Source organism: Cervus canadensis, chromosome 33, assembly GCF_019320065.1.
Source record: "Cervus canadensis isolate Bull #8, Minnesota chromosome 33, ASM1932006v1, whole genome shotgun sequence".
NCBI classification, from domain to species: Eukaryota; Metazoa; Chordata; class Mammalia; order Artiodactyla; family Cervidae; genus Cervus; species Cervus canadensis.
In genome coordinates, this window is record NC_057418.1 from 31,127,634 (window position 1) to 31,150,583 (window position 22,950).

General features: G+C 41.7%; 1 protein-coding gene across 3 annotated transcripts in view; it reads left to right on the forward strand.

The window, feature by feature from the left end:
* SLC22A3 (solute carrier family 22 member 3) overlaps positions 1 to 22,950 on the forward strand; it is a 93,920-nt gene that overhangs the window by 20,902 nt on the left and 50,068 nt on the right. For 2 of the 3 annotated variants that reach the window (XR_006267229.1, XM_043457208.1), the window contains exons 2-5: positions 14,417 to 14,520; positions 17,049 to 17,203; positions 18,860 to 19,028; positions 19,883 to 20,000. Coding sequence is in view for 2 of the 3 variants with exons in the window: in XM_043457208.1 (XP_043313143.1) it covers positions 14,417 to 14,520; positions 17,049 to 17,203; positions 18,860 to 19,028; positions 19,883 to 20,000 (546 nt within the window). In the remaining variant the exon portion in view is untranslated. The remainder of the gene's footprint in view (positions 1 to 14,416; positions 14,521 to 17,048; positions 17,204 to 18,859; positions 19,029 to 19,882; positions 20,001 to 22,950) is intronic. The other variant, XM_043457209.1, reaches the window with a different exon arrangement.

Here is a 22,950-nt window from a genome sequence, read left to right on the forward strand (position 1 = left end):
AATATAATTCCTTGTGCTGTATGGTAAGACCTTGTTGTTTGCATCTGCTAACCCCCAACTCCCAGTCCTTCCTTCCCCCTCTCTGGCAACCACAGTCTGTTCTCTATATCTTTTAAGTTTACTTCTGTTTCATAGATATGTTCTTTTGTGTCTATTTTCATAGATTCCATATAAGTGATATCATATGGTATTTGTCTTTCTCTGTCTCACATACTTCCCTTAGTATGTGAGTATGATCATCTTAGTATGATAATCTCTAGGTCTATCCATGTTGCTGCAAATGGCATTATTTCATTTTTATGGCTAATATTCCATTATACACACACACACACACATCTTTATCCATTCATCTGTTGATGGATATTTAAGTTGTTTCAATGTCTTGGCTACTGTAAACAGAGTTACTATGAACATAAGGGTGCAGGTATCTTTTTGAATTAGAGTTTTCAATTAGATATATACCCAGCAGTGAGGTTATTGGGTCATATGATGTATTTTTACGTTTTTCAGGAACCTTCATAGTGTTCTCCATAGTGGCTGCACCCATTTACATTCTTACCAACAATGTAGGAGGGTCCCCTTTGCTCCACACCCTCTGCAGTATTTGTTATTTATAGGCTTTTTAATGATGGCCAGTCCGACGGATGTGAGGTGGTACCTCATTGTAGTTTTGATTTATGCTTTTTAATACTTAGCAATGAGGAGCATCTTTTCATGTGCCTATGGCCATCTTTCTTTGGAGAAATGTCTATTTAGATGTTGTGCCTATTTTTCGATTGGGTTGTTTGGTTTTTTGTTATTGAATTGTAGGAGCTGTTTGCATATTTTGGAAAGTAATCCCTTGTCGGTTGCGTCATTTGCAAATATTTTATCCCAGGCTGTACATAAGATGTCTTTTCATTTTGCTTATGGTTTCCTTTGATGTGCAAACCTTTTAAGTTTGAATAGGTTCCATTTGTATACTTTTGCTATTATTTCTATTGCCTTGGGAGGCTGACCTAGGAAAGCACTGCTATGATTTATGTCAGAGAAAGTTTGCTTATATTCTCTTCTAGGAGTTTTATGGTGTCTTATCTTACACTTAAGTCTTTAAGCCATTTCAAGTTTATTTCTGTGTATGCTGTGAGGATGTGTTATAGCCTCCATGATTTACATGTAGCTGTCCAACTTTCCCAACACCACCTGCTGAAGAGACTGCCTTTCCCCCATTGTATATTCTTTGGCGCAAAGCTTTTTTTTTTGGTTTGAGTCCGTTTACCATTTCTAAACTTTGTGGTCATTTATTGACTTTTGCTGACAGTAACTTCTGCTTTTCTTATTGATTTATATAATGTTCTGTTTCTCCTCTAAACCTTCTCACTCTATGTTGTTTCTTTCCTAATCTAATAGAAATTACTTTGCTGTTATGAGTCACCTGGTGTTTCTGACACTCATTCCATGTTCAGAGGACAGAAAATAGCAGAACGTGGAAGCATAGACCTTCCAAACTATCTGTTCAGTGTCCTGAGTTTTGATGTGAGCATGAAACGAAGGTTCCAAAAATTCTAGAATGAAGTGTCAAAGTCAGAAAGATGTGATAGGGTTAGAACATGGCTTTTTTATAATTTATTTATTTTTTACTGAAGGATAATTGCTTTACAGAGAACATGGCTTAATATTCATAGCAAAATCAATGATTTTTTAGAAGATTAAAAAAGATAAGCATTAAAGTGGGAAAATACCAAAGATTTCCTTTCTGTAAGCCAGTTTTTATATTCTGGAGAAGTAGATTTGTATGTGGCACTATTGCTGGTATTTCTTTAGCTTGGCTGCCTGTGTCATGAGAGTGAGTTCTATTAGAAAATATGGTCTTTGGCAGACTTTAAAAGGTGTACATGGTACTCTATGTTCTGACTAGATTATGAAAATCTTTGGTAATGGTTGTTTCCAAGAGGAGAAACAGTGTTTGCAACACACAAACTGAAATCTAGTAAGATGTGATGGGTCTTCTTGATCCTAGAATTCCTCTTCAAGCCATGCCTGATGGACTGTAATATATATCAGGAAGTCCTTGACATCTCAAGATGGCAGATTTTGAAAATTTCTGTGTCAAATCCTCACATGGGAGGTGGGGGCAGGGGAGTCTGTCTTTCTCTGCAAAGGACAGAGAAGATCATGTGTTTATTTTCCTATAAGGGATGGTTAAACTCATTGTGGGATTTATTATTGTTATTATTTTTAGTAGTTTTCCTCTGTCTGTTTCACCCAACCTACAATCAGATGGCTTATAAATCCTTCCTGTAGGTTCCATAACATCTTACAGTCCAGAAAACTGCCAAATATCTATGTCTGTATTTGAGGACAATTTCTAGTAGCAAAATACCTCCTGGTACCGTTTTCAAAATGCCAACTACATAAGGTAGAACTACTTCTTGCACCTGTAAAAGTCCCCACGTCTTGTTTCATGATAAGCTAATTTGACACCTTCCTTTCCCCAAACCGAAGAATCACAAAAAGGCAGCTACATGTTTGTTATTAGTTTTAAACATTATCGTGTTTCTAAGGATACCTTCTGTGTGTTTTGTTTGGCCCTCTGTACTTATAATGATCAAATAGTGAGCTCATTTTTGTTACTAATTGTTGTATGTTTCAAATACAAATCAACCCCCCGTGAATAACTGCAGTTAGAGTCCTAATAAGAATCAAGGAGTTCTGAACTTGTTTCTGATTTGTATCTCGTTGTTTATTACCTGCCCTCACAAACATATCTGACCTGTATATGCAGACTATGTCATCTGTTTTTCTTTTCCCATTGTGCCGTCTGGACAGCTTTGTCTCCAAAATGCTGAGTCATTTTAGTGTGTTTATGATGTCCTTTTAAATGTCTCTACATTTCTTAATTATTACAGAGAACTATTATCATGTGAGGGATAAAAAATCAACTCCAAGAAGAACCTCTGATCACTCTAATTAACAATGAGGCTAATATAAACAGATCCTGCATTTTATTTTCTTAAAAACTGGGATTGAAACACTTCGTTGGAAAAAAATTAATTTCTCTGGAATGTGCTCATGTATGTTTATTTTAGGGGTCTGCATAAGAATTTTACAAAAGAAACTGCAACCTACATAAATTAGCAGGCTGCTTTACCTAATATTTTTCAAAATTTGTTTTGTAATAAGTTGGCATATGAGAAGGTTAACAAAGGAACTGGAATTTTTTTTTAAATTATAATTTAATCTTTCATCCCCAAATCTCTACATTTTGCTTGCTATGACTTGATTATATTTCAAAACTCAGCTTTTGCATTTCTTTTTTAGAGTAAGGCTTTCAGTGTATTTCTATAATGGTGAAAAATTTAAAACTACCTACTCTCTTTTCCGGTATAAAGAATAGGTTTAATATTTATGGTCTAATAATAGGTTTAATAATTATTATCACATATGCAATAGACTAAATGTAACCGTTTATAGTGATGGTATGGAAAAGAGATTCACAAACTCACAAATCCCATGCAGACTGTGTAGAATAGTAGAAGAACAAAGAACAAATAAAATAGTAGATGAATATAACCTTATCTTTTAAAAACACATGTGTGTATATAAATATGTGCATGGGTAAAAGTATAGAAAAATATTCATAATAGAGTGGAATTGCAGGTGATTACGGGAGATAGTGAAGGGCAGGGAATCCTGGTGTCCTGCAGTTCATAGGGTGACAAAGATTCTGACACGACTTAGCAACTGAACAAAACCAACAATAGCTGGTTGTTTTTCTTCTAATTTATATACATTCGCCATGTTGCTTAAATGAAAAATAGTTTTTAAAAAGTATGGGCAACGATTTTTTTTTAAAACAGTCATTTTATTTTTCAGATTTTTTAATTTGATAATACAGAATGATAGTGTTGCAGTAAATGAGTTTGCTGCTGCTACTGTGAAGTCGCTTCAGTCGTGTCTGACTCTGTGCGACCCCATAGACGGCAGTCCAGCAGGCTCCCCCGTCCCTGGGATTCCCCAGGCAAGAACACTGGAGTGGGTTGCCATTTCCTTCTCCAATGCATGAAAGTGAAAAGTGAAAGTGAAGTCGCTCAGTCGTGTCCAACTCTTAGCGATCCCATGGACTGCAGCCTACCAGGCTCCTCCATCCATGGGGTTCTCCAGGAAAGAGTACTGGAGTGGGGTGCCATTGTCTTCTCCCATAAATGAATTTATCAATCCCAAAACAAGGACCTCTAGTAGGAGAAGTAACAAGTGCACCTTAGAGACAAAGAAAATTATGGTATTAGGACTTTTCTAGAAAGTTCAAGATATGTGGTCACAGTTAAGGTATGTGACTTCTGGAGCTAACTGAAATAGATTTTTATGAAGGATCTGGTAGCTAGGGTGTCTCCAATCCAAGGAGTGCGTTTTATCTAGGTCTTGAAGAAGTAAGCAGTGGAATTTTTATCTGACAGAGAAGAGATGGGAAAATGGTGTTCCAGACAGAGAAAACAGCTGGATGCCCACAAAGGTAAAAATAACTGAAATATGGGTGAACAGGCCAGTGCAGCCAAGAGTGATGGGTGATAAGATTGGAAAATGTGTTGAGGTGCTATGGGAAGAGTTTGAAAGCTGTAATAAAAAGCCTGCACTTTCTTCTCTAAAAAGTGAGAAGCTATTAAAGATTTTAATCAAAGGAGGGATCATCTCATTTCCAAGGCACTGCTCCCTAATACCACATGTAGGACCTATTATTATTCTAAGGTAGATTATTATTTTAGTGATATCTCATAAAGACACATGCTGAGCAGACCCATTTTGGGAGGCCTCTGTCTTGAAGCTTGAACATCAAGTATTGGTGTTATGTATGGTTAATATCAGGGCTTCCCAGGTGGCACAGTGTTAAAAAACCCACCTGCCAATGCAGGAGATTCGGGTTCGATCCCTGGGTCGGGACGACCCCCTGGAGGAGGAAATGGCAACCCATTCCAGTATTCTCGCCTGAAGAATTCCATGGACAGAGGAGCCTGGTGGGCTACAGTCCATGGGATCGCAAAGAGTCAAGACGTGACTGAGCAACTGAGCACTCATGAACATGGTTAATATCACAGAACAGGGTATCTGAGAAGTCAACTCATCACCAACACCCAAGGCTGATCTTGGTCTCCAGGACAGAGAATACTGGCAAAAATATGAGTCAGATATTGTGCGCCACTTTAAATGAACAGTGTTTTAGGGAATTTAGATGGGTATAGTATCTCAAACACTAATAGTTAAAAGTTATCCTGTTACCAAACCAAACTTGAACCAACAATAAAGCTAGTCTATTCACACAGGATTGTGGTGAAGGAAAGAATGATGTCTATTGCAGCTTATGTTCAAAAGATCCAAATCCCCTGATGGCTTTCAGAGAAGGTCTTTAAAGGCAAGGTGAGGACGAGGGTCACCAGGTGCATGACACGCTCACACATATTCTTCTGATTGATTGATGGTGAGGTCAAAAGGTGGTATTTCTGGAGTCACGATCATCAACCTTCTGGTTTCAACAGGTCTGTGGTCTTCAAGGGCTTCCCAGGTGGCACTAGTGGTAAAGAACCCACCTGTCAATGCAGGAGATGCAAGAGACGCGGGTTTGATCCTTGGATCAGGAAGATCTCCTGGAGAAGGGAATGGCAACCCACTCCAGTATTCTTGTCTGGAAAATCCCATGGGCCGAGGAGCCTGGTGGTCTATAATCCATGGGGTCCCAAAAGAGTTGGACACAACTTAGTGACTAAACAATAATAACAAAGGGGGAAATTAAATTGAAATGAAGTCGTTTGAGTGGGCCCTGATCCAGATGACTGATGACCTTGTTAGATGGAGATCAGGACACAGACACACATAGAGAGGAAGGCCCTGTAAAGACACAGCGAGAAGATGGCTGTCTTCAAGCTAAGAAGAGAGGCCTCAGAAGAAACTAACTCTGTTGACACCTTAATCTCAGACTTCTGGCCTCCAAAATGTAAGAAGATATATTTCTGTTGCTTAAAGCCATACTTTGTCATGGCAACCCCAGCAAACAAATACACTGTCTGTCCTTGGTGGTCTTTAGCTCGTTGATGCATTGCTCCAATCTCTCCCTATGTCTTCCCAAGGTGTGTCCCCCTTGCTGCAATGTGCATGTCTGTGTCCCTGCCTCCTCTTCTTATAAGGACAGCAGTCATTACATCAGGGCCCACCCTGAGCCAGTATGACCTCATCTTAACTAATTACATCTGCAAAGACCCTATCTCCAAATAAAGTCATTTTCTGAGGTTCCAGATTGACATCAACTGGGTGAGGGCTGGGGGACACTAGACAACCCAGCACACAATGTGAAAATTAACTACCCCTCAGCAGGCATGTAACTTGTATACCTATAACCTCCGTGCCTACCCAGGGTTTTCAAACTCACCTGCTTGTTAGACTAGATTCTGATTTAATTGGTCTGGAGCAGAGCTTAGGCTTGTTTTCACTTATTCTAAGTAATTTTAACAAGCAGTCAGTGTTGAAAACTACATTTTAAAACCATTCATTATAGTATTTATTATCATCATCACAAAATTAAAAGATACTTGTTCCTTGGAAGAAAAGCTATGACAAACCTAGACAACATAATAAAAAGCAGAGACATCACTTTGCCAACAAAGGTCCTTCTAGTCAAAGCTATGGTTTTTCCAGTAGTCATGTATGGATGTGAGAGTTGGACCATAAAGAAAGCTGAGCACTGAAGAATTGATGCTTTCAAACTGTGGTGTTGGAGAAGACTCTTGAGAGTCCCTTGGACTGCAAGGAGATCCAACCAGTCCATCCTAAAGGAGATGAGTCCTGAATATTCATTGGAAGGACTGATGCTGAAGCTGAAACTCCAATACTTTGGCCACCTGATGCAAAGAACTGACTCATTTGAAAAGACCCTGATGCTGGGAAAGATTGAGGGCAGGAGGAGAAGGGGACAACAGAGAATGAAATGGTTCGATGGCGTCACTGACTCTATGAACATGAGTTTGAGCAAACTCTGAGAGATAATGAAGGACAGGGAAGCCTGGTGTGCTGCAGTCCATGGGATCACAAAGAGTTGGTCACAACTTAGTACACTGAGCAACAGCAACAACCATTGTCAGATCGCTAACCATAAGGTAGTTGGGAACATTTATTGGGTATTTAATGTCTCGAGCATTATACTAAGTACTTTACATATATTATCTGAGTGACAGCATCAGGCCAGTTCTGGTGCTCATTTTATAGACAGGGACCCAGAGGGGTTAAAGACGATAAGAAGGGTTTTCCCGGTGGCTCGGTGGTGGAGAATCCACCCGCCAATGCAGGAGCCACAGGTTTGATCCTTGATCCAGGAAGATGCCACGTGCCACAGAACAGCTAAGCCCATGCATGACAACTATTGAGCCTGTGCTCTTGACCCCTGGAGCCACAACTCTGAGCTCAAACGCAGCGACTACTGAAGCCTGCGGGCCCTCCAGCCGGTGCTCCACAACAAGAGAAGCCACTGCAATGAGAAGCCCGCGCACCGCAACTCGAGAATAGCCCCTGCTCTCCGCAACTAGAGAAAACCCCATGCGGCAACGGAGACCCAGCACAGCCAAAAATAAAAATGAATAAATTTATATATTTTTTTAAAAAGACATTAAGAAAATTGCCAAGGGACACAAAGTCAGGAGGGGTCGATCAAGATGCCTGGGCTGACTCCAGAGCCACGGCGCCTCTGTTCTTGGGTCTGTACAGATTCAGAGCCAGTCAGCTTTCTCTTGTCCTCAGACAGTCTCAGTTCTTTAGAGAAATCGTAAACATTTTCGGATGAGTAATTGCTTGTGTTCGCTACAAAGAAATAAAACGGGTTGAACATCTGAAGTTTGAAGGTGAGTCACGAAGGTCTTAATAAATAATGAGGCATTATTATTATCCAAGTAAATGTAGCTTTCTCCTTTCTTCCAGTTTCACAAGCTCAGACAGAAAGCTGTGCATTTAAAGGACATCTGTCCCTTCTATTTCCAAGTTTGTTTCCTTGACTATATATGAAAAGCAAAAGTCGTTCAGTCGTGTCCGACTCTTTGCGACCCCATGGACTATACAGTCCGTGGAATTCTCTAGGCTAGAATACTGGAGTGTGTAGCCTTTCCCTTCTTCAGGGGATCTTCCCGACCCAGGAATAGAACCAGGGTCTCCTGCATTGCAGGCGGATTCTTTACCAGCTGAGTTACCAGGGAAGCTTCTATATATATATGAAAGTGTGACTATTATTGACCTTGGAGAGCACCTGTAGAACAAGTGACACCCTGTAAACCTCGCGTCAGACCGTGGTGCCACTTTACACCAGTGATCGCCTGCTCTAGGCGACTGTTGCAGACTCTTGGGTTTCTTGTCTCTGGGTCTTGCTGTCCTCTCCCTGGACTCTTCCTCTATCCTTTAGATCTTTCTCCTCCTTTGTTATGAGCGCTCTTGAGGCCTCTGGTTTTCTGAGTAAGAAACTCTGTCCCATTGCCACCTGCCCCACTGGGGGCATAGACACAGGTGATCATTCAGCTTGAAGTCTGAGCCCGCCACCCTCTCGCTGCAGGCAGATCTGAGCCTCACTGGCACGTGTGCTTTGGTCGCTGTGCCTAGGTTGCCCATCGCCCGGCTCAAACACCCTTCTTTCCCCTTTGTTTCCCTTCTAAACGCAGCTCATTATTGAAGGCTTTGTTTATGTCCCACTTTCTCCATGAATCTAATTGCTCTGGATTCCCACCAGTCATGTCTTTCTCTGGGGCCCTCTTGCATTTAGTCAGTCCCATGCAGTTTAAATCTCAGTTGCCCTGTGTTTGCTTCCCATAAGCTACCCTGGCTCCTGGTGGCTCAGTGGTAAAGAATCTGCCTGCCAATACAGGAGACCCAGGTTTGATCCCTGGGTTGGGAAGATCCCCTGGAGAAGGTAATGGCAACCCACTCTAGTGTTCTTGCTGGGAAATCCCATGGACAGAGGAGCCTGGTGGGCTACAGCCCATGGGCTCTCAAAAGAGTCAAACATATCTTAGCGACTCAACAACAGCTCTGAGCCATGTAATAAGCTCCCCAGGGAGGCAGAAACGAAGCCTGAGCTGGTATTCCTCCTGGCCTCATCTGTGGGATGCCAGCACACCACTGGAAGCTTTAAATACTTATGATCCGTTTCCATACCTACAGCTCATCATGATGGCTCACACAGATCAGAAAAGCAGGAAAATTTTGGTATACCCAAATAATACCCAAATAATGCTATCAGATCATGTTAAAGAAATTTTCGTTAAAACTAGTATTAATAATGACATGCTTCCCCCTCATGGAGATCCAACCCAAATAATTTTCTTTGTGATTGCAGTGTTTTTAAAATATTTATTTGTTTGGCTGCTCCAGGTCTTAGTTGCATCATATGGAATCCTTGGTCTTTGTTGCAGCGTGCAGGATCTTTTTAGTTGCCACGTGCAAGCTCTTATTTGCAGCGTGTGGGATCTAGTTCCCCAACCAGGGGTCAAACCCACGACTTCTATGTTGGGAGTGCAGAGTCTTAACCACTGGGTTACCAGGGAAGCCCCTAAGATTACAATATTTTAAGCCATTAACAGGCTCTGTGATGGCAGCTTGTTGATTAGAAATGGAATCCATCCATGGGGTCAATGTGTGACTGGCCAATGCTAAATGTAGCCAGAGGTAACCCACATCCGGTGGTCAAACCAAGGGCGTACATGATGTTATTAACACTGATGAAGCATTTGTTGGCTGTTGAGTTTTAACTGAGAGCTAATGCGGAATGGCTCAATTTACAACACATCCTGAGAAAATCAAAGCCGAGGCACTCGGAGCTTATCATTCAATTCCAGCGACTTCTCTTTCTCCCACAACAATACAGAGAATGAATAGTTTTTCATGGCTGTGGCTGGAGTCAAATACTGTGATGTCCTCTCAACTTAGACTCTCTTATGTGAGAGTTTGTTCAAGAGGACTGAACAGCACATCTATGGAAAAGTCAGCTGCCGGCCATCAGGGGTCACTCCCTGTGGCTTCAGGAGCAGGCAAGCCCCCTCCTGAACTCCTGTCTTTTGCATCCCTGCATTATTTTCACCTTACACCTTTGTGTATTGAAGATATTCTGTTGCCCTTGTTCTAAGGATAATTTAGACGTCAAAACTTGAGCATATATCTGATGATGACCTGATTCAGCATTTTATCACTACAACTCAAGCTGACATAATGTCTGTTTGGATTTTAACATCTAGGAAAAGCTAAGAAAAGCACTTGGTTGGAAGCCCTTTGAAACGAACTAATTAGGCTAGAGTTGTGCTTTCTGCAAATGAAATGATGAGATCCTTCCAGAATTCCACAAACAGTTGTTTGAATCCTTATCTGATTGGCTTTCTGCTCATGCCAAGGGGAGTAATTTTCCTTGCATAGAAATGAGTTGAAATTTAAATAAAAGTTACTTTAAAGGAAAATTAACAGGATGGGTACAATGGATTTGTGAGCATTTAAAAACAATTTTAAATGTGTAAAAAGGAGATGCTTCACTTGTTCTTCATAGATTGCCTTAGGACAGACATAAATGTTTGTGACTTTGATTCATACTTAGTTAGGTCTGACAGGAGATGTGTTTTAGGTCTCCCTGGGAACTACAACAAAATTTTAGTACTTTTTTTCAGGAAAAAGTCCTTAGCCTATAACATTCATTGGCTTCAGTGCCTGCCAACCACTCTTTAGGCACAAGACCATCTCAGGCCCAGAGCTGTTTGGGCAGCAGACAGCGAGCTCAGACCTGACCATGACACACACGCCCCAGGAGGCAGGGGTCTGCCTCCCAACTGGGTGAGCAAGAGTTAAAACCAAGCCCTTCAGTCTTGTGACTGCAGTCTGTTCCCTGTGCTGGAGACCTAAGTGTGTGTGTGTGTGTGTGTGTGTGTGTGTGTGTGTGTGTACTCGTGTGCACATGCATTTCTTTCCAGGTATGTAATTTGTTTAAATTAATTCACTTTATGCTTTTGAAGGGTTTCCCTTGTAGCTCAGTTGTTAGAGAATCTGCCTGCAGTGCAGGAGACCCGGGTTCGATCCCCTGAAGAAGGAAATGGCAACCCACTCCAGTATCCTTGTCTGGAAAATCTCATGGACAGAGGAGCCTGGTGGGCTGCGGTCCATGGGGTCGCAAAGAGTTGGCCATGACTGAGCGACTGATACACACACACACGCTTTTGAAAGATAGCAGGCTCCCAGTCATTAAAAAAAAAAAAAGAAAAGAAAAGAAACCAGGTATATAAAGCAGGAAGGGGTTGGGGGGAAAAAAAAAAGATGTGGATTTGAGTTGTTTTGGAAAAGCCAGAGAAGCAAGGAGGGGACAGCTCCTGCAGACCCCCTGCCCTGCTCCTCAGCATCTCAGAGCCTGCGGGCCTGTCGCTTCGCCCCGTGTGGCCGGGGAGCGGTTAGAAGCACTGTGACGCTCAGTCGCTCCGTCGTGTCTGACTCTTTGCGACCCCATGGACTGTAGCCCACCAGGCTGCTCTGTCCCTGGCAGTCTCCAGGCAAGAATGCTGCAGGGGGTTGCATGCCCTCCTCCAGGGATCTAGTACTGCTCGTTGTCCTTGCTACAGTTGCAGCCAGCGTTGCCGCCACCGCCTCCCTCCTCCTTCTCATCCTGCACCAGCGCCCCCTACTGGCAGAACCTAACCGGGCCCTGCTGGCCCAGGATTCTGAGAATGGTAGTTTGCACTCCCCCAACAGAAGATGAGACGGTCGGATGGTATCAATGACTCCATGGACATGAGTCTGAGCAAGCTCTGGGAGTTGGTGATGGACAGGGAAGCCTGGCGTGCTTCAGTCCTTGGGGTCACAAAGAGTCGGACAGGACTGAACCGAACTGAACATCTGTAATACAGAGCAAAGCATAGAAGATGCTCCATATGTGGTCCAGATGGTATCATAGTGCTTTACAAACTAAGTTATCATAGCACATTAACCACTTAAACTTTTAAATTAATTTTATTGTCATAGGAAATATGGGAAAAACTTTTTAGATAGCTCCTCTTATGTGAGAGTTAAAAATGTCATCAATTTTATATTAAAGAATTTTTGTGTCTATTTAAAAAGTATTTAGAGGCATCTTAATTCACACAATTCAAAAGGAGCTAAATATGTTCATTAAAAGGACTGGAGAAACATTCCTATACCTACGGCTAATCCAGGTGTCTGAAGCTCAGCTGGAGGAAGCAGCTTCTACTATTTGGGAGTTTACATTTGACATTGGCTGATATCAGCATATTTTCTGAGTCAGAATGTTTTCTCTGGCAGTTAAATCTCCTATTTGATTTCTGAGATTTTACATACTTTAATTCTAGTTGAATTCTTTACATGCTTAATTCCAATGAGAAATTATTTCAGATGAATAATCACCTGCAAGTTTACTTAAAATGAAATTGTTGTGCCGTAAAAAACCATCATCTATATTAATGATACATCCCTTTTAAGTTACAACTACTATCCATAGATGTGTATCTTCTTACTTCTTTGGGCTTCCCTGGTGACTCAGATAGTAAAGAATCTGCCTGCAATGCAGGAGACCTGAGTTCAATTCCTGGGTCGGAATATCCCCTGGAAAAGGGGATGGCAACCCACTCCAGTATTCTTGCCTGGAGAATTCCATGGACAGAGGAGCCAGAGGGGCTGTAGTCCACTGGGTCGCAAAGAGTCAGACATGAGAATCTTACTTTTTTAGTCTTCATCAATCTTTTCGGTAGCTCTATGAAGTGGGCCAGCTACTACTGCCCCGAGTCTTCTTTTTTCCAGCTTCTTTTTTTGCAGCCATACTTAACCGGTTTAAGTGGTTAAAGTGCTATGATAACTTAGTTTCTAAAGCACTATGATGCCACCTGGATCACACATTGAACATCTTCTATGCTTTGTTCTGTATCTCAGAGGTTGGAGGAGTGCAAGCTACAATTCTCAGCTTCCAGCTTCTTTTTTCCAGCTTTTTTTCCAGCTATATTGGTCGACAGGTCATATATTAGCTGTGGGACCGAGACAAGAATTCAGGTTCTATAAATAAATATTGCAGCTTGCTTATGAATATGTATCTATCAGACCACTCACAATTCTTATCCCAATAACATTGATTTTCGTGTCACACTAGAGCAATGCTCTTCGTGTTGGGGCAAGCATGCCGTTTGGAGGTGTGCAGAGATGGTCATGTGGTGGGGGGTCTGGATTCTTCAAAAGCAATCAGCTCTCAGAGCCTCAGCTCACACATGTCCAAAGTGGTGTCGAGGATATGTAGTTGATGAGGATACAGATCTTTTCTTAACGTCCTCCCCCTTTGCGAAAGGACTCCTATCTCTCTCCTGTCTTACTAAGATGTACTGACCTGGAGTTTTAAAACCTGTGGGGAACCAGTGGGACAATTTGGAATACTGGTAAGGAAGTAACTAGGAAAGAAAGCAAATGACCTGAATGATTTGATTGAACACCTTTTTATGAGCTTGGTGGTTCCCATTTCTTTTCTGACAACAAGACTGTGGGAGTCTTTTTTTTTTTTTTTGACTGTGGGAGTCTTAAATGGCATGTTGGTTGATAGAAAAGTTAAACATGAGTTTATTGATGGATTGTTCTGTGAATCTTGGCGTTGAGAAAGAAGCAATAGAACCGGGTAACAATCCTGTAACAAAACTCTCTCCATTCCCATTACTTTATTTATACAGATAAGTTTTCTTGGCACATAAGTTTATAAAAATGAAAAATCAGGAATAGAATTGATGTTGAACCCTAGCTCATTCTAGTAATAAACAATCTTGAACCACAGATTACATGAGCTAGCTGGAAAACCCCGAGCTTTCTTAACCTTGTTCTAGAAACAGGGAGGTGCATTTCCAATAAAATTTTACTCCAGATAGTACTTGTTTTTCAAGATTCATCTTATCTTACATTCTTATATCATGTTCTAAAAGTAACTAGAATATAACCCAATCGGAAAGGATTCTAATATTTAGAAACATTGTCTCAGGACAAAAGTTAATTAAATGTCAATTTATATACATAACACAATATTTTCTACATAAAATATTAGGATATATCCATGTGTGAATGAAACTAAGAATTCAAAGAGGAAAAAGACTGGGGTCAAATTTTAGACTCTTGCAGAACTTGTTTTCACCGGATTATGGTAGTTGTCATGGCTATGGTACTCTACTGGATACAGTTGGGAGAATGATTTTAAAATGTCAGCATTTATAGTGTACGGAAAACTACATCGATGGCAGATAGTGAAACTGATAAAGAAGACACATGTCACCGTAAAAGCACCTATGTGGTACACTTAAGAGTTTTTAAGGATCGTGCGAGCAAAAATGTTCAAGGATACAAAAGATCAGGTGTCTTGAGGAGGAGCGTTGCCACGGGTCTCTCACGGGTTTTCTTTGTCTTCCAGTTTGACCTCGTGTGTGTCAATGCTTGGATGCTGGATCTCACACAAGCCATCCTGAACCTGGGCTTCCTGGCCGGGGCGTTCACCTTGGGCTATGCAGCGGACAGGTAGGCATGGGTGAGACAGCCACTTCACGTCTAGAAGATGATGTGTACCTGTGCAGAGGGAGATGTTTCGTGTTGACTATTAGGAAGCTATGCTTTCTACATTTGGAAAAGAGTCTTCATGCCCCCAGTCATGATACTGAACACTTATTTGGTTGGACTCATTCTTTCCTTCTTCTTAAACTGCATCTCCTTACCCCTTGAAGTGTACAACCCACTGGGGCCTCTCCACTTGGGTCTGAAGACATCTGAGAGCGAACATAGACCAGCAAGGCAGTGACTTCGTGTCTGGGCCTAGAGCTGGCTTGGCTGGACGCTCTGGAGGTGATTCCACGTGCTTCAGTAACTCCCTAGTTGTGGTTTGATTTGATTTAGTCATAAAGTCAGCCCCTTACAAATTTGTTTCATTCAATTAAAAAAAAAATTGTATTTCATTCTACCAGTCAAAAACTTGGCAAAAAGAGTTTTCCAAAAACCATGAAAAGAATTTTATCTCTTATTGAACATCCATCAGTATAAGCCAGTTAATGGCAGACACACTTGACTTATTCAAGACAGTCATTCTCTGTTCAAAATGTTTCAGACATTATTATTGGTTATTGTAGTCCTGTGTAACTACTCATTTATCTCAATTCTAACTATGAAAATGCTTCTGGTGCTTAGGACAGGGACAAGAAAGCTCTGGCCCTTGACCTTATCTGGCTTACTGTCCAACACTTGCTAGCATGTCTGAAGGTGGAATCAGAAGGAAAAAGGGACAGAAAGAAGCCAAAACGGTCACTCCAGCCCAGGAGGGTCTCTTACAGAGCTGCCGACAGCAATTAATTAGCGAATTCCAACAAAACACCCCAAATCCTGTAGGCAGTTGATGGTCGTTGTTTGACCAGACCAGGACTTCAAAATGGGTGGAACCTTTGGTTTCTGCCCCTTCCTCTTCTTCTTTATCTCGAGCACTCCCCCAGCCCTCCTCTGGGCCTGGTGCTGTTTCCCCCTCTTTTATGTGTCTTTCCTACTTTCTACTTCCAGCCTTTTTGATTCCTCTTTGCTTCCTTAATCCTCTCCCGTCCCCCACATCATTCTCTCTCTTGGTTGGCTGCCATTTGGGTTTGCGTTACGGGATTTCAATGTGTATTCCTTTCATTTTGCTGTTTCTCTCTCTAATTTAAATATTAGGTTTTGCTTCTGCGCGTTTCTCTTTGACAGTCAGTAAAGGTGTCTTCAAACTACAGTAAATCAGCTACTGGGAGCAGGTGGGCTTTTCCTACTTGCATTCCAGGAGGGGCTGGGCACCTGACCTCAGACGTGACCTGGTGCTCTGGGGAGGAAGGCAGAGTCGTGCGTGTTGCTTGGCCCCACCTAAGGGCTGACCGTCTTTCAACTGCTTCAGTCTCATATTCTTGAAGGAAAGGACAGGAAACAATGGAGTAGGTCACCTATCTGCAAGTGGCTTCCCAGGTAGCTCAGTGATAAAGAATCTGCCTGCCAATGCAAGAGAGGCAGGTTTGATCCCTGTTCAAGAAGATCCACTGGAGGATCCAGTATTCTTGCCTGGGAAATCCCCTGGACAGAGGAGCTTGGCGGGCTACAGTCCATGGAGTTTCAAAGAGTCAGACATGACTTAGTGACTGAGCAAGCACACATCCAAATTCCTGGCCCATCATAGGTTCCTCTTATATTAATGGAAATACTATTATATATCCAGGGCATTTCTAATCCAAGGTTTGAAAATGGTGCGGCTTAAATGAAAAGCCAATGCATACACTAATGGCGGATACCTGGATGCTCAACACGCAGGACTCTGTCTTCCTTGTCCCTGGGAAGTATTTCTGACCTGAGTATTCTTGCCTGGGAAATCCCATGGACAGAGGAGCCTGGCGGGCTACTGTCTGCAGGGTCACAAAAGAGTCAGACACAATTTAGCAACTAAACAGCAACATATCTGTGGGAGGACAGTAGGAAAGGCAGAGAGTGAATTTAAAACCCCAGGTAAACCGAGACCACTTCTGTCTCTACTGTGAAGCAAGAAACTGTGTTAACTTGATGGAAATTGCTACGGAAATTCACCTGCAGTTGCATGCCTGGTATATGGTTGAGCCAAGATTGAAGGCCAGGCCTTTTGGCTGTCATGACCATTTCGGCTACTTTCTGTGCCTCTCTCCTTCTGACTCCACCCGGGGAAATGCTAGGAAGTGTCCAAGCTGCCACCAGGGAGGTCGTATGCAAGAAAACGCTGTGGATGAGCACCTGGAGAGATGGGGAAGCTTATCTCCTTGGAAACTGCAGTCCCAAAGGATGCCTTCTGTGCTTTAAACTTCATAATGTCATTTCAGAGGCATATGTTTTTATTTGCCCTGGTTTTGCTATAAAACAAGACGTAGCACTTTCCGTAACCCTTGACGTGATGATCAGGAACTTCTAGGGGACAAAAGTTCTGCACTTGAAGTTCTTTTAACAACACTTACAAGGATAGTCTTCTCATGGTGTTGGAAAAAACGTTTAAGGTAATCTCTTCCTCTCTGATTCCCAAAAAGGTACGGCCGAATAGTCATTTACTTGCTATCGTGTTTCGGTGTTGGCGTCACTGGCGTCGTGGTGGCGTTTGCCCCCAATTTCCCCGTGTTTGTGATCTTCCGCTTCCTACAAGGCGTGTTTGGAAAGGGGACATGGATGACCTGCTACGTGATCGGTAAGACCTGGCTTCGTCTCCTTGTCTGTTTGAGAACCAGGGTTTGGGGATGAGAAGTGCCACTGCTCAGCCTTCCTCCGGCAAGTCTGGTGACGCTTCACTCCTTCTGCAGAGGTTACTCCTACAACATAGGAGGGTGAGGGACAAGCCGCTGAGTCTTTAGAAGTTAAAATTCCCACCACTGTGTTTGGTATATATTATGTATATATTTGAAAACCAAATAGGGAACATCACAAAAAACTGGGGCAAACCATTTTCTAGCACTTTCTAGCCATACTGCAGTCACATGCTTTCTTGCTTTGCCTTCTTTTTTCTTTTTTTCATGTATCTTTGGTTGCACTGGGTCTGCGTGGCTATGCACGGGCCGCTCGGAGTTGCGGTGCACAGCTTCTGTTCACGGCGGCTTCTTTTGTTGCAGAGCATGGGCTCCGGGGAGCTTGGGCTTCAGTGGTTGCAGCACATGGACTCGGCAGTTACAGCTCGTGGGTGGCAGAGCGCAGGCTCAGAAGTTGTGGCCCACGGACTTAGTTGCTCCATGGCATGGGGGACCTTTCCAGACCAGGGATTGAACCGGTGTTCCCTGCGTTGGCAGGCAGATTCTTAACCACTGGACAACCAGGGAAGCCTTTGCTTTGCTTTCTCAGAGATGAATTTTTATAAAAATTTCAGTAGTTCCTTGAAACATTTTTAAAGCATTTTCCATGTATTTCTAGGACACCGTGTGAGCTAACATTGCTGTGCTCTCAAATATTATTCCTTCGATTCTATTCCTTCCACACAAGTGGAGCACTTTTTACCATGCAGGAGATATGACCTGAACACGGGGGCTTCACTTGTAAACCTTTGCTATCTTCTATACCCAGAAAGATGGGCTTCTGATTGGAAAGCGAAGAAAAACTTCTCTTCGCTCCTTGCTCCTGTTCCTGGAGAAGGTCCTGGATGTTCTCTTTCCAGTTGTGTCTGGGATGGGCACCTTCTCAGAGTCACGGTGGATTTGTGACCAGGGAAACGTGAAGCCTCTTCTTGGATTATCACTCCAGACCTGTGTGCTTCCACTCTCTCCTGTTACTGCCAGACGATCCCTCTTTGGGGTGCCCACTTTGGGGATCTTTCAAATCTTTTTAGTGATGGGGAAGCAGAGAGCTGGGGGCCCTAATGGTTGATGGCTGGTGTAGGTGGGGTAACTTCTATGAAGTGTTTTTAAGGAGACGTCAGTCTCGGTGAGTTTTCCTGGCTGTGTTCTTAGGACAGCAGTGAGGGAGCATACCCCAGGATGATCGGAATGGAATTAGGGGCAGATAGAAACCAATAGATTCCACGCGGTGCAAAGCAGGCGCTGCAGGAGAGGCGGATTCGATCCCTGGGTCGGGAAGATCCCCTGGGGAAGGATATAGCAACCCACTTCAGTATTCTTGCCTGGGAAATCCCATGCACAGAGGAGCCTGGTGGGCTACTGTCCATGAGGGTGCAAAAGAGCCAGACACAGCTGAGTGACTGAGCATGCACCAGGTTTGACCAGAGGGCTTGGGAGCACAGTGAACTTACAGTGTCCTAGTGATGCTGGTGGATGGACGTAACAGGTGTGATGTCTGTGTTTCTGTGTTTGTTTAGAGCTGATACTGAGCTTCTCTAACCTCTGTGTTTGTTTTCCCTCAGTGACTGAAATAGTAGGTTCAAAGCAAAGAAGGATTGTGGGAATAGTGATTCAAATGTTCTTCACCCTTGGAATCATAATTCTTCCTGGAATTGCCTACTTTATCCCCAATTGGCAAGGAATCCAGCTAGCCATCACACTACCCAACTTTCTCTTCCTCCTTTACTACTGGTAATTTGATTTTGGTCATTATCATGTTTATTCTTACTCAACCGACACGTAGAATGTACGCTTCTAAACAAACATGGACATGAAGGCGATTACGGAGATGTCTAACATCTCCAGAATGGCTATGGGCTTTGAGAATTTCTAGAGAATTTTCAGAGGTTATTTATTGATTGATTTTTGACTAATTCTTATTATTAAATTATAAAATTCCAGAACACATTTAAAATAGAGTATTAATTATGTTTTATTATTTTGTAACATTTTTATGAAAACCACAAGGCAACAGACTGTACCTCCCAGTATTTCAACATGCAATTTAAATGCAGTGAACAAGATTGCTTCTCTGTATATTTTACTAAGCAAATTAATGTTACTCAGGAATTCTCAGGGGAACAAGAAAATGTTAAGAACCTCAGAAAATTAAATTATCAGAAAATTATGGGTGTAGGCATTTGATTCTTGTTAGAGTGAACATATTTTAATTATTCCTCTAATTTAATTTTAATATATGAGCAAATCAGTTTATATAAATTAGGTTCCTAACCTTTTCCTAAATGCTCATTAAATCCCAGTTCTTTTCTTCTATGTAATTGAGGATGTGTATTCTAATATAGCCTTCTTGCAAGAGCAATGTAATATTGATTTATTTTGTCATGAGCAATGATTCAGTTGTCAAGCGAGCATTTTTTCCCTTTCAGTATAAGCTTGCAAAGGTAATCTACATTTCAGAGAACTAATTCTAAGCTCTCAGAATCTTCTATACGTGCATCTAATTGTAAGATCCATTTTGAATGAAACTCAAGTCATAAACTTTTGAAATTCACAAGCATAACTCAAAAAAGACTTCTTCTCATTAGGGTTGTTCCTGAATCTCCCCGCTGGCTGATTACTCGGAAGAAAGGAGATAAAGCCTTAAAAATTCTGAGGAGCATTGCCAAATGCAATGGGAAATACCTCTCACCAAATTACTCAGAGGTAATTTTACATATTACTGGTAACAAGTATTGTTAAAGTGTGTGAATTTCAATTTCTCACACACATATTATCAAACATCTGACTAATCATTGACAGTTTAACTTTAAAAAAAAAACCTTGGGAAGAATCATAGAAGTAATTGCAGAGTAGTAATAGCATTATAGCTGAAGTGAATTGGTCATTTAGTCCATATTTTATTAGTTGTACCAAATTACTAGACCTCATAGTAATTAACCATTCATTCACCTTACTCACACAAACTATAAATCTTTTCTTAACATTCAATTTTAGTCTAAAGTTTTGTTTTTAAATTTAGTCTTGCAAATATTATCTATGTCAAGCAGAGCTTGGACAAAGATGTCCTGTTTCAACCTTTAGACTTACACATGCTAGACAGTCTGCCCTCCCTCCCATCTTTCGTTCCATCCTTCCATCATTCCTTCCTCCAGCAAAGGTGTTTTGGATGCCTCTGTATCACTGCACTGAGAGAAAAGAGGGGTGATGGATTAAAAGCTCATTCTTGGAAGATTCTCAATATGCTGTTGATATATATATATATATATACACACACATATATTTGAAGCAATGCCTGAATAATTAGAGAGTAGCATCTAAAAAAAAGATAGAATTTTGCTTTAGCTGCAAAAACTAAGTGAATGCACCATAACAGAAGGATTACTATAAGAGAATATTTAAGAAGAATTTTCAATATTACTATTATTCATATTGTTTTCTTTTGTAGCATTCAGTTTGTTTAGTTAGAAAAGTTCTGATAAAAGTGGGTTTTGTGGGTTTTATTGTCAACTCCCTAGCTTCGTAGCTCCCTAGAGCCTGGTCAGGTGCATTTGGATTTCTGCCTCCTTTCACTCTTACGTTAAGCGGGCTCTGTGATTTACAAAGATTTCAGCGGACCAGTTGTCACTGTTGGAAGCAGATTCATGATGAATTGGGTTGGCCAAAAAGTTCACCTTTCAGACCAACCGCAATGAACTTCTTGGCCAACCCAATACCTTGAGGTTTGCTGTTTAGCTGCTCAGCTGTGTCAGACTCTTTGAGGCCTTATGAACTGTAACCCGCCAGGCTCCTCTGTCTGTGGGATTTTCCAAGCAATAGTACTGGAGTGGTTGCCATTTCCCTCTCCAGGGGATCTTCCTGACCCATGGATCCACCCTGTGTCTCCTGCATTGGCAGGTGGGTTCTCTACCTCTGAGACACCTGAGACACTCACCTTGAGGTTTACAGATCGTAAAATACATGGTAAAGAGGAAACATGTCTGTTGACTATGAAGACTAGTCAATCCTTGTCGTTGTTTGAGCACATTTGAGCTGTGCTTTTAGGGGAAAAGCCATCCTCCTGCCTCTCAATTTGTAGTGGTCAAGCGAGCTGTCAGGCTCCACAGCTGGATCAAATGTATGATACTTTGTACTCAGTTTTAGCGGCCAAATGAGTATTTTTTCTATTCATGCAATGAGTACCTTGAAGGTATTGCACATGACATCCCAGAGTATAAGATCTAAGTCAAGGTTTTAAGAGTATAGAAAAATATCATGTCCCAACGGCTTATGAAGGGATGCCGCATTAACCAGTCACGTCACGTGTTATCATGAGTCTTTCTGAGAGGCCCGAAGATGGTTCACAAGAACAGCTGCTGTTCCACATCCTATGGGTGTCCAGCCCAATGCCCACTGACTCGCTTTGAGTTCATGAGCAGGATAGCAATCATTTCAGCAGGGAGATACTTAAACATGCTACATGGTTTTAATTGTGAAAGATCATGAACTGTAGGTTTGATGACTTCCAAGACACTGGAACTCTAGTTTTTGCAGTTAGATGATTTCCATTTAAAAGTCAATTTTGAATTAAACTTCAGTTTCTCTGGAGAATTTACTCCAGCATCCTGGCTACCATTGTAGGCTTAGGATCCTAGTTACTGATCATTCTGGTTGATAAGCCTCTTTGGTCTTTTAATCTGTAGGTTCACTTTTGCTTTTCTAGCAACTTTGGGGGTGGAGAATGCTAGGGTTGAGATCTTAGTTTCCAGACCAGAGACTGAACCCAAGTCCACCTCCTTGGAAGGGAGATTCTTAACCACTGGACCACCAGGGAAGTCCCTTGTTCTTTTCACATTGCTGAATTGGTTGCCTACATTCTCAAAGAGTAATCAATGCATTGTGGATTATGGGGTTTTTCTAAGCCTGCTTATGATTCCTGGATTTATACATACTATGTCTGTTTCAGTCTTTTGTTTTTGTTATTATCCTTATTGGTGCTCAAATCGCCCCTGTCTTTGGATGAATAAGGCTCATCTTCCTTGGTTCCTGATTCTGTCTGCCACACTTTCAGTAGTTTCTGAATGCTTCCTTGCTCGTTAGCATCATGAGATTTTCCAAGCTTGTCTTGTAATCTCCAATCTTGTGCTTGTAATCACCTGCTGATCAAAGGGTGCTTCAATTTTTTAAACAAATGTCTTCAAACTGATCCTGTCCATCTCCAACCTTTAAAAATTTTTACAACATAAGCCAAAAGGCAAAGTATTATCTTTAAAAAGGAAAAGAATTTTACATTTCAGTTTAAAATACATTACTATAGCTGAATTCAGTCAAATTATAGGCCAAACCATCATGGTTTTTTTTTTTTAATTTCAGAGATCTTAATGTTTCAACAAAGCAGGATAATACACAAAATGTCTCTTTCATTACTCAAAAATACTGGATAATAGTGCAGACATTTGATTTGAACTCCAACACCAGCATCAAAGCAGGATCCCATTATATTTTCTGAGTGAGAGAGAAGGCTGTCAGTTACTCACATTGTGGTGACTCAGATGATTGTCACCCATGTCAATGTTAGGGTCACCTTGAAACCTTATGTTCACATAATCACTTCACACCTTCAAAAACATTTCATTGCTTTAGCTGGTATCCCTGGATAGAATACCATCAAAGCACC